Source organism: Thermobia domestica, chromosome 1, assembly GCF_964235325.1.
Source record: "Thermobia domestica chromosome 1, izTheDome1.hap1.1, whole genome shotgun sequence".
NCBI classification, from domain to species: domain Eukaryota; kingdom Metazoa; phylum Arthropoda; class Insecta; order Zygentoma; family Lepismatidae; genus Thermobia; species Thermobia domestica.
In genome coordinates, this window is record NC_137454.1 from 18,667,064 (window position 1) to 18,681,213 (window position 14,150).

The 14,150-nt window shown below is 35.3% G+C and overlaps 1 protein-coding gene across 4 annotated transcripts in view; it reads left to right on the plus strand.

The window, feature by feature from the left end:
- The window catches only part of Nup44A (nuclear pore complex protein Nup44A), a 94,158-nt gene that overhangs the window by 20,423 nt on the left and 59,585 nt on the right, over positions 1 to 14,150 (plus strand). For all 4 annotated transcript variants that reach the window (XR_014131162.1, XM_081755148.1, XM_081755139.1 and 1 more), the window contains exons 3-5: positions 1,557 to 1,815; positions 6,352 to 6,585; positions 9,129 to 9,286. Coding sequence is in view for 3 of the 4 variants with exons in the window: in XM_081755148.1 (XP_081611274.1) it covers positions 1,557 to 1,815; positions 6,352 to 6,585; positions 9,129 to 9,286 (651 nt within the window). In the remaining variant the exon portion in view is untranslated. The remainder of the gene's footprint in view (positions 1 to 1,556; positions 1,816 to 6,351; positions 6,586 to 9,128; positions 9,287 to 14,150) is intronic.

Genomic DNA, 14,150 nt, shown 5'->3' on the forward strand with positions numbered 1-14,150 from the left:
TGGTTTCCTTCCTTTGTATGGAAACTCGTTTTTAAGTAAGATACGTGAATGAAATTACTGAAATATGCTGTACGTTTTTCCATAAGTAGAAGCTTTGCTTATACTTAAACACAAACAATTTGCTGGGCAAAACATATGCACATAATAAACTACATACGTGTTAGTTGGCGAAACTGTAACACTATGTATTTTATTATGTGAATATATTGTTTTGCTCAGCAAATAGTTTGTTTGTGTATGCTGTACGGTACATTTTTCTCAAATAAATTCTTCCCTTGCACCACAAACTCCATTCCGTGCCCTTGTGTTCTTTCAGACAAATCAATTTTGTATCTGAAAGAACACAAGGACAAGAACTAACTTATCTTTTCAAAGCACATTTTCACAAACTAAGGACTTCAAAAAGATTTGCGAACATGTGCTTTGAAAAGATAAGTTGGTAAACAGTACAGTTCTTCTGAAAGAATACATAATGCCACGGAATTGAAGTGAAACCTACGATAGTGCTAATGCTAATGTTTATATATTTCTTTGTGATTGTGAAATGTACATAAATTTATAGGTTCTATGAAGAATTGGTAACACGTTAGGAAATTACCGCCGTAAAAATTTCATAATTTGTTCGAAGTGAACTTGTATGGTAAGTCATTGAAATATATTACGGTAACGTATCATGGATAGGAGTTGAATTCAAGGAAATGATTGAATTCAAATTTACAGTATTTAATTTAATTGACAGTGAGAGTTTCTGGAATATTCGGTGTTTTTTCTATTTACAGGTCAAGGAGTACTATTTTGAATGGAATTATCGTGATAATCTTAGCGCACATCGCACATGTGTGGGATCATATTTACAGAAATTACCAAAATTTTATAAAAACAGAATCTTAAGCAAGAACGGAGTTTGTGGTGCAAATTAATGTTTAAGTAAACGTAAACGTAATCCTTAGTTCATAAATTATGTTGAACATGCCTTCTTGGAAAAATACGTTATGATGTGAGTATGCGTTTCACTATATTGAAAGGTGAGTTGTATTTCGTGTTAGTTATAAAGCTGGTGCCAAACTTTAATACGTATATGTGAAAAATATTGCACAATTTCTACGTATAAAAGAAGTCCTGACTGATGTACGGGCTGATTGACCAACGTCGAGGCCAAACCTCATAAGCTGGTCAGGATATAGGATTTGTGATGTGAAGTCCCACTAAGGACGGATTTTCGAAAAACCGACGGGTTAAGGATGAATAGAGGGGTATAGTTACTATCTTAAAATGTCCATATCTCGGAATCTCTGAAGGTTAGAGACATATATAGGAGACGTGGGCTTAACAGCGTAACGTAGGATCCGAACCACGTGAACTCCCACTGGGAATCGAACTCCGATCTCCCACACCAAAGGCGTGTACGGTAACCGCTTAGCTATGAGGGAGTTCCTAGGCAAAACGGAGAGGACTATGTAGAAAGGAGCCGCATGTGGTTTTCTACGTAGCAGTAGTAAAAAAAAAAAAAAAAAAATCATTATTATATAGTGTATTTTTCCTTTCTTCCTTTTCAGTTGGCGAAGGTAACCCTGGTGAACGAAGTAGTACTCACTGGGTTCGACGAACGAACCTAGTAGATTCCCGCACGTCAGTTACTGATGTGAAATTCGCCCCAAAGCATCTTGGCCTTCTGTTAGCTACATGCTCGGCTGATGGAGTAGTGAGAATCTATGAAGCTCCAGACGTGATGAATCTCAGCCAGTGGACGTTACAACACGAGATATCCTGCAAGTTATCTTGTAGTTGCCTTAGCTGGAATCTATCCTTCTCGAGGTAAGTGCATTGTTGAGTGGTTTCGTTCATTAGATTCTGTTACAGATTTTTAAATGCGAAGACGTAATGTTAAATAGTAAGCAGTTCTTCGTTTCTCCCATCCTATGTACTTGTGTAGCTGTGGTGTGTTCATCTTGAAAATTTTAATTTCTGAATAATCCTTAAACTTTCCAATCTTTATATACCCACAAGCATTGGTCTCAGAGTATAAAAATTGGAGTTACAGGAATAAAATATAAAAGTTATAAAAATCTAGGACACAAAAAGGAACTGACTCACCAGTAAAAGGCAGCATAGAAACACTCAGTTCTAAAGTTTACTCAATAACGCATTATGTATCGCGCTGTAAAATGTCAAGGTCAGGCTTGTATTCTTTGTTTGGCAAGTGTGGGCAAAGGTTAGTGTTTTTATTGTTGTGGTCTGAATGTATTCTTAATCCCTGTCTCCCATTTACTTACGCAAGGTTTATCGGTTCCTACAAACTGGAAAGTCAGGAAAATTAAAGATGAGATGGTGATAAATATCAGAGAAATTGACTTAAAGTCAGGGGAAAATTTGAAGTGTCTTCGGATTTCTTTTGATTTAATAAACGAGAACATTTAAAATTATAGGAATATCTTGAACGTTAACCGATTATGGATCACAGTTGGTGCGATGAATCGGTGAACTGGAATATGTATAACCTACAACATCCCTTTACTACTGGACTCTCGAGCTCGTCGAGGGAAGTTTATTGAGATCAAAGTTCAAAGGCTGCACAAAATGTCCTGTGAAATTGTGGCGCCCGCTGGTTGGAAAGTGCCAGTTGTTTTACGGGTGCTTATATTGAAATTAAGATTCAATTAAGCTGCGTCGCCAAATAGAAGATTTGGGATGACACTCAGGTGTGTGTTAGGTACTTTTGGGATGGGGCGACGCCCGTTTGAAAACATAAAAGTGTAAATGGGAGTTTTTGAAAAATTGTTGAGAGAGATTATTGGGTGAAGAGGTTGGAAGGAAAGAATTACAGTACCTATCGACTGTCCATGGTTCAGCTGGGCACCTTGTCGTCCTCCTGCAGGTTGGTGCTGGTTGTATTTTTGTCCTGTAATAGGTGCGCAGAATTCCAAAATGACCTAAAAATGGCTGTATCTCAGACTCGCGTTGTTGCTTGAAAGCCAATCGAAATGTTGACAGTTTGTTTATTAACATGTGCGACTGTCTGTCCAAAATAGTTTATCTCACGACTGACTTTGTAGTCACTGGGCTATAATCTTTCGAAAGTCTGAAACTGTTGGTCTAAAATCTTCCAACAGACTGACTGTCTGCTACGAATCTCCCCGGCTGACTGTAACTGTCAGTAAAGAATCTCCCAGCTTCCGGGTTTCCCCTGGGTTTTTAAAGCCAAATTTCCTAGTCTTGTTACTGAGTCGGGCCTCGTGTCAACAGGTGATTGACGTCAGAGATGGTTAGATAGTGGTGAAAGAAACTCTCTCATAAAAGATGTACGTTGACACAATTAATTACATAACGTAAACAAAACCTTTTCAACTCTGCGAGAAAAATACGGAAGTGCGGAAGAAAGCATAACATGAATTCTCAGACAATAATGAATTTCATTACTAAGGTCTGATCTTCCGTGGTTTGTTATTCTTAGTTATGACAAATAGCTTTATGTAACAACAACAAAAGACGGAATACTTTACTAAATATATTCTGTAAGTACTAGAGAAGTATGTATAGAAAGAAATTAAGATTATTCTAATCAGTGTCAACGTATATATACAAACTTAAGATAAAAAGTGAAATATTTTAAAGTAGTTACTATTTTCCAAGTTCGGAATTTTTATTATAAAATGTCTTCTTACATACAGTATTAGTAATAATTACAGTTCATTTAATATTTTTTACGTTTTTATTTTTTATTTTATTTTATTTTATTTATTTATTTATTTTATTTTTTTTTTGGTCACAACTACCAGTTATATTTGATTACATTTAAATATAACATTGGCAATTTGCATTTTCCAAGTTAGAGCTAATTTTGAGTTCAGTATTTTATCATGGTTTGTTTTACTCTTAATGTTTCTGATTGTGCATAATCTTATTTATCCTCCCTCTTTCTTTTTCTCTGTTACTGTCTGTCTCGTAATTCAGATAGATAACGTCACAACTTGAGCGCAACATGAATCTTTATTGACTATAATTTGACTTTTGATTTGCCTAATTTCCTCGTTTTGCAGAAAGCATACTCTGTGTCTGATATGCCACTTGCAAAGAGATTGACTATATTCCATCGGCAATTTGGCGAAGTTTTTACCAATATAGTGCTGCCAAAATGTCTTGAGCCGTGGCAAAAATGCGAACTAAGCTCACACTCACGCGTTGAACGAATGAGGGTTCAGCTGTTGCTAAGCGAGAGAGCCTTAGCAAAAGGGAGTGGAATTCCTTCAGCCGATAGCAGCGCTCGGAACAGAAGACTAGGTGTTAAGTAAATGTGGTATATCTATAGGCAGGGTATGGTTTCAGGCAATCCCCAAATCGAGAATTGATATTCTCGAAAATATGTGCAACAATGTTGTTCATATTTTTTCAATTAGTGATATTATATTATGTCAGTTTTAAAATTAAAACTCGAAGAACTAAAGTGTGTGATTGGAATAGAACCTGAGTCTTCATCTTACGTTTAAACTGTTGGATAGATGGTGTATAAGAAATGGAAGAAATAACGTTTCCTCTTACAGAATATCCTCTGTAGGAGAACACTAGTTCGGGCAATCAACTTAAAACTAAGCTCATAGTCAATAGGACTTTTTTTTTTGTGTGTGTGTGTGTGTGTGAGCAATATTTTCATTTGTTTACCTTACACAGTGCGGCAATTACGAAACGAGACTGGGCAGGCAAAATTTAAATTAATGATAAATGGTATCAACTTACTTTCGGAAGTTCTTCACTGTAATGTTGTTCAAGGTCTTTGTCATTGCTTCCTGAATTTGTACTAAAGAGTTATTTTTAATGGACACACCATTAAAAATAACTCTTTAGTTATGCTTTATTTTAGGGGTGGGGGAAAGTAATTATATGGAGACAGATCTGGTGAGTATGTGGGATGGTAACAAACTCTTTTTGGGGTCACAAACTCGGGAACAATCACTGCCTTGTGTGCTAGGTTAATGATACACTTTCCCCCGTTTCTGCTCCCTTGTTTAACCCCTTCCACTATGATTTATTTTCTGAATCCTGATAATTGAAGTATAAGTTATAAAAATGTATTATAGATGATTTATCATTATATAATTTTCAAAACATTAATATAGTAACCCTACGTGATTCTACAATAGTTTAAATTTTATGACGAGTGCAGTTCGTCATTGTGCGATTTGGCACCGGAAGACCATGACGAGCTAGACTCATTTCAGCACAAGGGGTTAAAGAAAGGGACACAAAATGTGCACATAGCTTCCATTTCTTTAAATTATGTGATTATTTGCTGAACAGTGTCCTTATTCAACTCTCCGAAGTGTGATATTACCCTCAGACTTGTATTTTAGTCATTCAAAATGATGTTCCAAACTTCATGAATCTTTGTTTTGACAGACCTGCTCGGACTTACGCATTTGTCTTCCACAGACTTCGTACCAGCACTGGACCTGTTGTGTCATAGCTATAAATAATTGTCCTTACAAACTTTTCTTCAACATTTCAAATGTTTCTATTGGAGTTTGAAAAGCGTGCATAGACATGATATTCACTCTTTGTTCCATTGTTGAAATGATAACAGATTTACAGCACCAGTCTATACTTAGGTGCGTCACTTGCCATACTGACTACTGGCAAAGCTGGGAATTTCTGCACATGTTCCCGAGGTTGTACCAAAATTCATCACGAATCAAAATTCATGAAAAGCTTCATGCCCGGTGGTTGCGGTCGCGGGTTCGATTCCTGGTGGGGGCATTCGGTCGAAAAATGTAAAAAGTTGTTTCAGTCCATCCATCCTGAATGAGGTTTTCCTGGGTTTTCCTTATTCACACTAGGAAAATGGCCATAGGTCCCAGGCTGCTTCCTTCCTTCCCTTTCCCGGGATAGTGTTCTCGCCGAGAGACGACATCACTCATACGTGACGGGCTAAAATAGTCATGGATGCCGAAAGCCCAGAAATCTAAATCCTAAGCTTCATGCCAAAACTAATTTCACAGAAAAAAAAAGTCATCCTGGTTTCCTAATTGCCTCGCTATGTATAGTGAATATTATTAACCGTGTTTTCTCCCTTAAATAGAATAATAAAGGGTACAGTCGTAAAAAGTTGTAAAACATCAACTTTGTTCGGAGCTTTGAACGTTCGTTATTAGTAGTGAGTCTATTAGAGATTTGAATTTATGGTTTACCATGAGATCTGAATCACATGTACTTCCATCGAGAATCGAATCCTTTTTTACTAAGGGCTGAGGGCATTAACCTTTTAACCACTGTTTTATTGTCTACTTAAAGCCATAGTAGTTATCAAATCAGTAAAACTCCTTTATACTGGATGTATAAGTTGATTTATTGTCTTTGTAGGTTGCACCCACCCATGTTTGCAGTTGGCAGCGACGACACAAATTCGTCATCGGGAGGTAAAGTATTTATCTATGAATACAGCGATAATACACGCCGTTGGACCAAGACAGAGACCTTATCAAGCATAACCGATCCTGTGCATGATATTGCGTTTGCCCCGAATTTAGGGAGAAGTTACCATTATCTGGCTATAGCTACCAAAGATGTTCGTATAATTACATTAAAACCTTGCCAGTAAGTATTCCAGAATAATGTTTCTCTTTTTTTATAATAGCCTTTTTAGTATTGAGCAAATTTCGAAGTAATTTCGTCATTATTCTACAGTGCATTGAGGTTGTAATAAAAGTAGCATGTGAAAATTATGAAATAAAAAGTTCTTATTTTTTTCAGTATTTATTATTTTAGGTGTAAAGGCATAAAATTACATCAAAAATTTGTCCTCGATCTGTAAGGTGCAATTCTACAAAAGCAGTGACCTAACTTGCAGTGATTTACTGTCGTTTTACATTGCTGCACTCTCTTAAACGTAGTCTCCAGCGTTTCTCATCGATAAATTTTTGTCGGTTGTACGAAACAATATACAGTGTCCATAACAATACTATCATACTTTCATAACAATATTATCATACTTTCATAACAATACTATCATACTTTCATAACAATACTATCATACTTTCATAACAATACTATCATACTTTCATAACAATATTATCATACTTTCATAACAATGCTATCATACTTTCATAACAATATTATCATACTTTCATAACAATACTATCATACTTTCATAACAACACTATCATACTTTCATAACAACACTATCATACTTTCATAACAATACTATCATACTTTCATAACAATACTATCATACTTTCATAACAACACTATCATACTTTCATAACAATATTATCATACTTTCATAACAATACTATCATACTTTCATAACAATATTATCATACTTTCATAACAATACTATCATACTTTCATAACAATATTATCATACTTTCATAACAATACTACCATACTTTCACAACAATATTATCATACTTTCATAACAATACTATCATACTTTCACAACAATACTATCATACTTTCATAACAATATTATCATACTTTCACAACAATACTATCATACTTTCATAACAATAATATCATACTTTCATAACAATACTATCATACTTTCATAACAATACTATCATACTTTTATAACAATACTATCATACTTTCATAACAATACTATCATACTTTTATAACAATACTATCATACTTTTAAGTTGTTACGTCGCTTTGAGTAATCGTATTTAAATGAAATTGATCACATTTGAAAACAAAACAAAAAAAAAGTAATTCAGATACTTTTGTGCATGTCATTAATGGATAACAATGCCAATAATGAACGGGATCAAACAAAAGAAAAAGTAAATTCACTCATGTTTACTTTGTGATTAGTCGATATGGGTTCATTGTTGGATATTTAGCAGGCAGTTGCTGTTTCTGCTGGAGGTCATTTAGAAGCCTTTATGTTTCTGTACTGTCATAAAGACGCGCATACAATTTGGTGTGGGAAGAGGTCGTGTGGCATAAGACCTTCACATACAAACAGTGGTGGTTATAGCTCAGCGGGAACATGGCCAAAAATGGGTCAACAATACAATGGAAATGCCCATCAGGTCTTTCACGCTGCGGTTTTCCGTACTACGCCTGAGTCCCATGAGGGAAATATCGATAAAAATAATCTGTTTCATGAACACCATAATTCACAATGAAAGCTGTTCTTAGCTTTAACAAGCGTAAACTTCAAATATTAAATTTTATTAATTATTTTGGTTTTGTTGGTATGCTCTAGAGAACAGACGAAGAACATATATGGTGTTTTAAGATCGAATTAGAGAATTCTGCTACGAATGAGGTAAATTTTAGTATGATTAGGGTGTTTACATGTAGCGTTGTGGTTATCGCTCATATGTATAAAGCTTGGTTAAATAAAGATACGGTTCTTAGTTAACTTCCTAAGTTTATGATAACTATTTGAGTAATTAGTGTCAGGAGGTTAAGAATAACTGTTTTAGTAATTAATGCTAGGGAGATAAAAATAACTGTTCGAGTAATTAATGTCAGGAAACTGGAGTGGACGAACAGCATGGGCATGAGTTTTGTCGAAATTTCCTTGTTTTCTCCCATTTTGATTATTCCACTATTATCATCAATCTCATAGTCTCCCGTAGCCTCAGAGCATATTCGTGGAACGTTAAACATTAAAACAAAAGAAAAAAACGAAAGCTCCAGGATAAGTTGTAGATATTTCTACATTATTAATCAATGGAGTCGGATGGCTCTTGCTTCAAGTAAATGTTTTATTGCTATGTCATAAAAGTTATTCATCGGTAGTATTACTTGTGTTGCGTTTTAAGTAGCTTGTCTTTACTATTAAGAAAGTAATTTAACATTGTTAATTATAAGAAAAAATTGAAAGAATATAAATAAATGTTGGGAGATTTGTAACCTATTATTTTTTTTTTTTAATGCTGAACTCGATTTATTTGTTAAAAATGATGAGAGGAAACACTTCTGATCGCGTCTGTAAGATAAGGTGGTTTGATCTTAACATAGGTCACTTTCCTGGTGATCACGGCCATAGCGTAAATGACCAAAACCGCCTAATAAAAATCTTGAAGTCAACAGAATTAGTGTTTCCACTGGTTGTTTTTAATAATTTAATTAATAGTGCGTCAATTTTAGTCTTTAAATAAATATGTGTTCTTTTCTGTTGATTTCAGAGACAGCATGGGACTCCAAAGTGGCCTTTCTAAACTGGACGTTTCTCTGACTGCCCAATTTGATGATCACTATTCAACTGTTTGGAGGGTATGTTGGAATGTCACGGGAACTATTTTGGCATCCTCAGGCGACGATGGATGCGTCAGATTATGGAAAGGTAAACTTGTATTTTTGATGCGTTCATACTTTATATATATATATATATATATATATATATCCTACTGTTAATAGTAAATTTGAAAAATGTGTTCTCAGAAATTACTCGTAAATTTTGTGAGCTATAGGATATCAATCAAACATGCTTATGGTGCAGTAAGTGCTACAACTTATTATTACAAACACCCATCTGTGATTTAAGCAAAGGAAATAATTACAGTTTAAAAGAGAGAGAGAGAAACAATATTGTTGCGAACTGAATTTTTAGTCAGTATATCTATATATTAGGGCGGAGCGAAAAATCACTTTTTTATATATCGAAAACGCAATAATGCGGAAAAGTTGTCAATTGATGTTGATAAAATATTGTGAAAATTTCGTCTTTGAAATCGAATATCTTCGGGTGGCGAATCGCCAGAAAAAATTTTGTGTCTTTACAGAGTATGTAAACCCGCTGTACACACTACTTTTTTGTGTTTCTACAGTAAATGAACATGTATAACATGTATTTCTTAACTTAAGCAGTCTATAAAATTGAAGAAATAATTTCTAGATGATTTAGGCAGATTTGGAACCATAATATAGCCCATTTTAGCAAAACAAAGTTTCGTATATGATATATTATACTTGTGGTTTCATGTAAGGTTCTAGCATTGAATTAATATGCAGATAAATGTGTTCATTGTTCATTATAATTTTTCCTTCAATACTCTTTTTCCTTTAAAAAAATTCTCGTGCTGCTTTATACAGCTTACCTTCCTCTCCTGCGTAAGAACTCAATTTGAACTAGTCCAATTAAATAGTAGCAGTATTAATAATAAACAACGTTAGTATTCGATAACTTTGTTCAAATGTGGAAGACGATCTTTTCAAGGTAGTTTTGCGGTGTTAGCATTGAGTTTCAGTGTTTACTTCATTGTACATAGTTGGTAAGTGTATAAACAGTTTGTGTATTGTAAATTAAACTTTATGTAATGTGTGTAAGATCTGTATTTTATATCAATATTGAAACCTAACCATGCCGAAGATAAGAATAAGAACAACTTCCCCCGTGTTTGGGCGTTCAGCTGAGCTTTCAGGTATACAGTTTCCCACAAAATCAGATGCAATGAAGCATATTTTCAATTGGTAGAGCTTGAAAAGTGTGAGAAAGGGTATGATCATTCTGTAAAGGTGGCGAAAGACGTTACTCAGTGTGTGAAATCTGTTTAGGACAAGGCTTTCATCCCTCCTGTGTCGTTAGAACGTGTACTTCAGCTTTTACTTGCTTTGCACGGAAAATATATACATGAAGTTTGTTAAATCTGAGAAGAAAACGAAAGCTTCTGCTGGTTTCCAGAAAAAATGGATATATATTCAAACAAGATTACACTAACTGTTTTGATATATGTTCCTGTAAATGTCATGAACTTTCCATTTGCTTATGTGAATTAAGAAAGAAAGTACCTAGGAAGGAATGAAATTTCTGCAAGATCAGAGAACAACACGAGTAGCCAGAATAGGGGGAGTGGAGTACGAGAAAACTTTAAAACTAATCGTACGCACTAAAAGGAAATCACGAGAGACCACCCGCCAACAGTCTTCTTACATATCTGAAATGAATACTTCTAATAAACTCCAGACATCATCTTCTGATAGCGATGAGTCAAGTGTTGATAATTACTTTTCAAAAACAACAGGATATTAGAGAAAAAGAAAGCAAGCAGCAACGACATGTCCTTAGACTTCTCGTTTTGCTGGCAAACCGATTTGGAACATCTCATCGTGCAACTGCTTTGATAGAACAGCTACATTACAATCTTTTGGAATAATTGCTCCAAAGAATGCTGGCGAGATGATAAGACTGCTCAAAAATCCGGCGAGACAGGGAAAAGATACGGCAAAAGGAAGTGCTAATGGCCAAAGGAAAGGTTCTTAGAGGCTTGTACTTTTTTAGTCTTAAAGATCAAACTCTATGCAGGAAAGATACTAGAGATCGCTGGTTTTCAGTAAAATGACATACTACTTGTAAAGATGGAGCTAATGATACCTACCACAAAAGGAATTGGTTCAAGAAATAATCGAAAATAACGGTTATTTCGCACACCCGGAGATTATATTGCTTTCTGTGGTTGACAATGAAAGACTTCACGTCAGAAAAGAGGCATGGAGAAAGATAGTCAACGCAAGGGAAAGCCTAGGAACGAGAAGAGCAGAGATGATGACAATAGCAACAGTAGGAAGACGAAACAAGGAAGGCCAACTAAAGTAGACAATGAGTCACATAAAAAAAACATAAAAAAAAAAAAAGCTACCAAAGCTCAATTTCAATGCAAACGATTACACAGACCATATTAATTGGGAATCAGTTGACGCAACCTCTAGCGCTGTCTTATTTTCCAACAAAGAATTTGATATCTACAGTAATAACAGTGAACATCCAGACATAAAAAGAGTTTTGAAATATTCCTGTCACATTAAGAGTACAGAATGCTGCGTGAAACTTGTAACAGAAGCATCTTCAGCAGTTTGTGGTACAGATGGTTTTATCCGACAAACTAAAATCCCGATCTGTAAACCCAAAAGTAGAACTATGCTCTGCAAAGAACCAAAGATCTAATTTTGAACATATGTGTATGGATGGTAGGATGGGCATGGACGGAACACGACCTGCACCCACGTCCTCGTGAATCCTGGGTCGTTTCACTAAAACAAGCACACAGGTGAAAAAAAATATGTATTTTGTATTAAGTAGATTGTTATTTTGATCAAATTGGCTATTGTGTGATTCCAAATGTGCGTAAATCATGCAGAAAATATTTCTTAAATTTTATATATTACTTACATTAAGAAATGTAAGTAATACTTTTGTTCATTTACCTTACAAGTAGACCTCACCACTTCGCCGTTGCGTTAGCAAAAGGAAACAACTACTGTCCTAGAGTAGGGTTGAATATAGGATATTGACAAAAATTTTAGCTGCTAATGAGCACTAGAAATATGGGAAAACGAAATAGAAACATGAATTTGGGAAAGCCATCTATAATATAAGTTGATAGTTGTAAGACCGATATTTTTTCGAAATAGATGGAGGAACAATAGTTATGAATTCAACTATGTAAATCGAGTTAGGAGGGATGTTTTTATGGCATTCCAGATCATGGCCGCCATTTTGAAATCCGCCATATTGGATCGACGTCAACTTTTTCAAATAGAAAGAGGGCCATATGAGGTATCAAACAACGATGATTTTTTCTACCCAATCTCATACTCTAATTAGTTTGTCCATATCTAGAACGGTGTACGACTTACAGTTCTTTCAATGTTGAAAAGTTCGTTGTTTGTAGCAGATAACAGATAACTGCAATGGCAATGAACATAGCTCCAGAGACAGCATTCTTGCAGAACAAAATTACGGCATTGCAAGAAATGAAAGTCCTCAGCATTCATAAAGTGGTTCTGACCTCGCCACTTCGTGTGTGCGTTTGTAGATTCAAACTGAAACTATAAGCAGTTGGGGCAGCACGATGAAGAGAATAGCAATATTGGTTGCCAATGGCATTCCTGGTCGTAGCAGCTACGGTATAAGGTAGAAGCCTACGTGCATCATGTACCATTCTACAGCGACAAACTCTTTGTAAGGAGACAAGTGCAGGAAATATATTATTCTCACTGTGAAATCTACCCGTGAATTTGGAAGTGTTTGAGAAATAGTTATTTCGTTTATTGCATTAAGCCTGTAATTCTGTGAGGTGCGTGCGTGTGTCTGTATTAGGGAGAGTGTGTGCAGGCAACAATTCTAGACTAAAAAACAACACACCATGGCGTTAAATAAGGTAAACATTACTATGTACCTCCTGCAGCAGTTACAGACATTACGGTTCAAGCACAATGAAACAAATATATCAGAACAGGAAACAGTAATCGCAGATGACATATTTAGATTCCTAGCGGATGAAGAATTGGAATTCGAAATGGAATACACTCTGGATATTCTAGAGGAGGCACATCATGAGATAAGCAATCAAGAGGCTAGTGTGGAAGCGGAATGATATGTGAATTGCTATTGGTCGAATACAGGGAACAGGAATTCACTTATGCTGGATACTTGAGAATTATTTAATAATGAAGAGGTGCGAAGTACAATAGCTCCATCTGGGAAATCAGTGGAAGTGTGACAAATTCCAAAAGGTACCACCGGCATATTTCAACCTTTAAATGATTTTTTTAGACAATACAAAACATTGGCGTACTATATGTGATTATGCAATAAAGGACGAACATTTCCATTCAAAACTGCATGACAGAGATACTATTGTCACTCCCTTGTGTACAATCAATTTCAGTCTCCTCGCTTCACAGGAATGATTCAATAAGCATTTTGTAAATCAGTATATATTGATGATCCGATCAAATGGTTCGAAGTGCCGAAGAAGCACGCTTTCAGTATTTCCGGCATTAACTTTTGTGATATTTGTGACGCTTTATTTTTTATTAGGTGCTCATGGTACTCTGCAAAATTCTGTTTTGACCGTTTTATGAATGCTGAGGACTTGCATTTCTTGCATTGCCGTAATTTTGTCCAGTAAGAATGCTATCTGGAGCTATATTCATTGTCACTATAGTTATCTATCTGTTATCTGTTACAAACAACGAATTTTTCAACATTGAAAGAACTGTAAGTTGTAAACCGTTCTAGATATGGACAAACTAATTAGTGTATGAGATTGGGTGGAAAAAATCATTGTTGTTTGATACCTCATATGGCCCTCTTTCCATTTGAAAAAGTTGACGTTGATTCAATATGGCGGATTTCAAGATGGCGGCCATGATCTGGAATGCCATAAGAACATCCCTCCTAACTCGATTTACATAGTTGAAGTCAT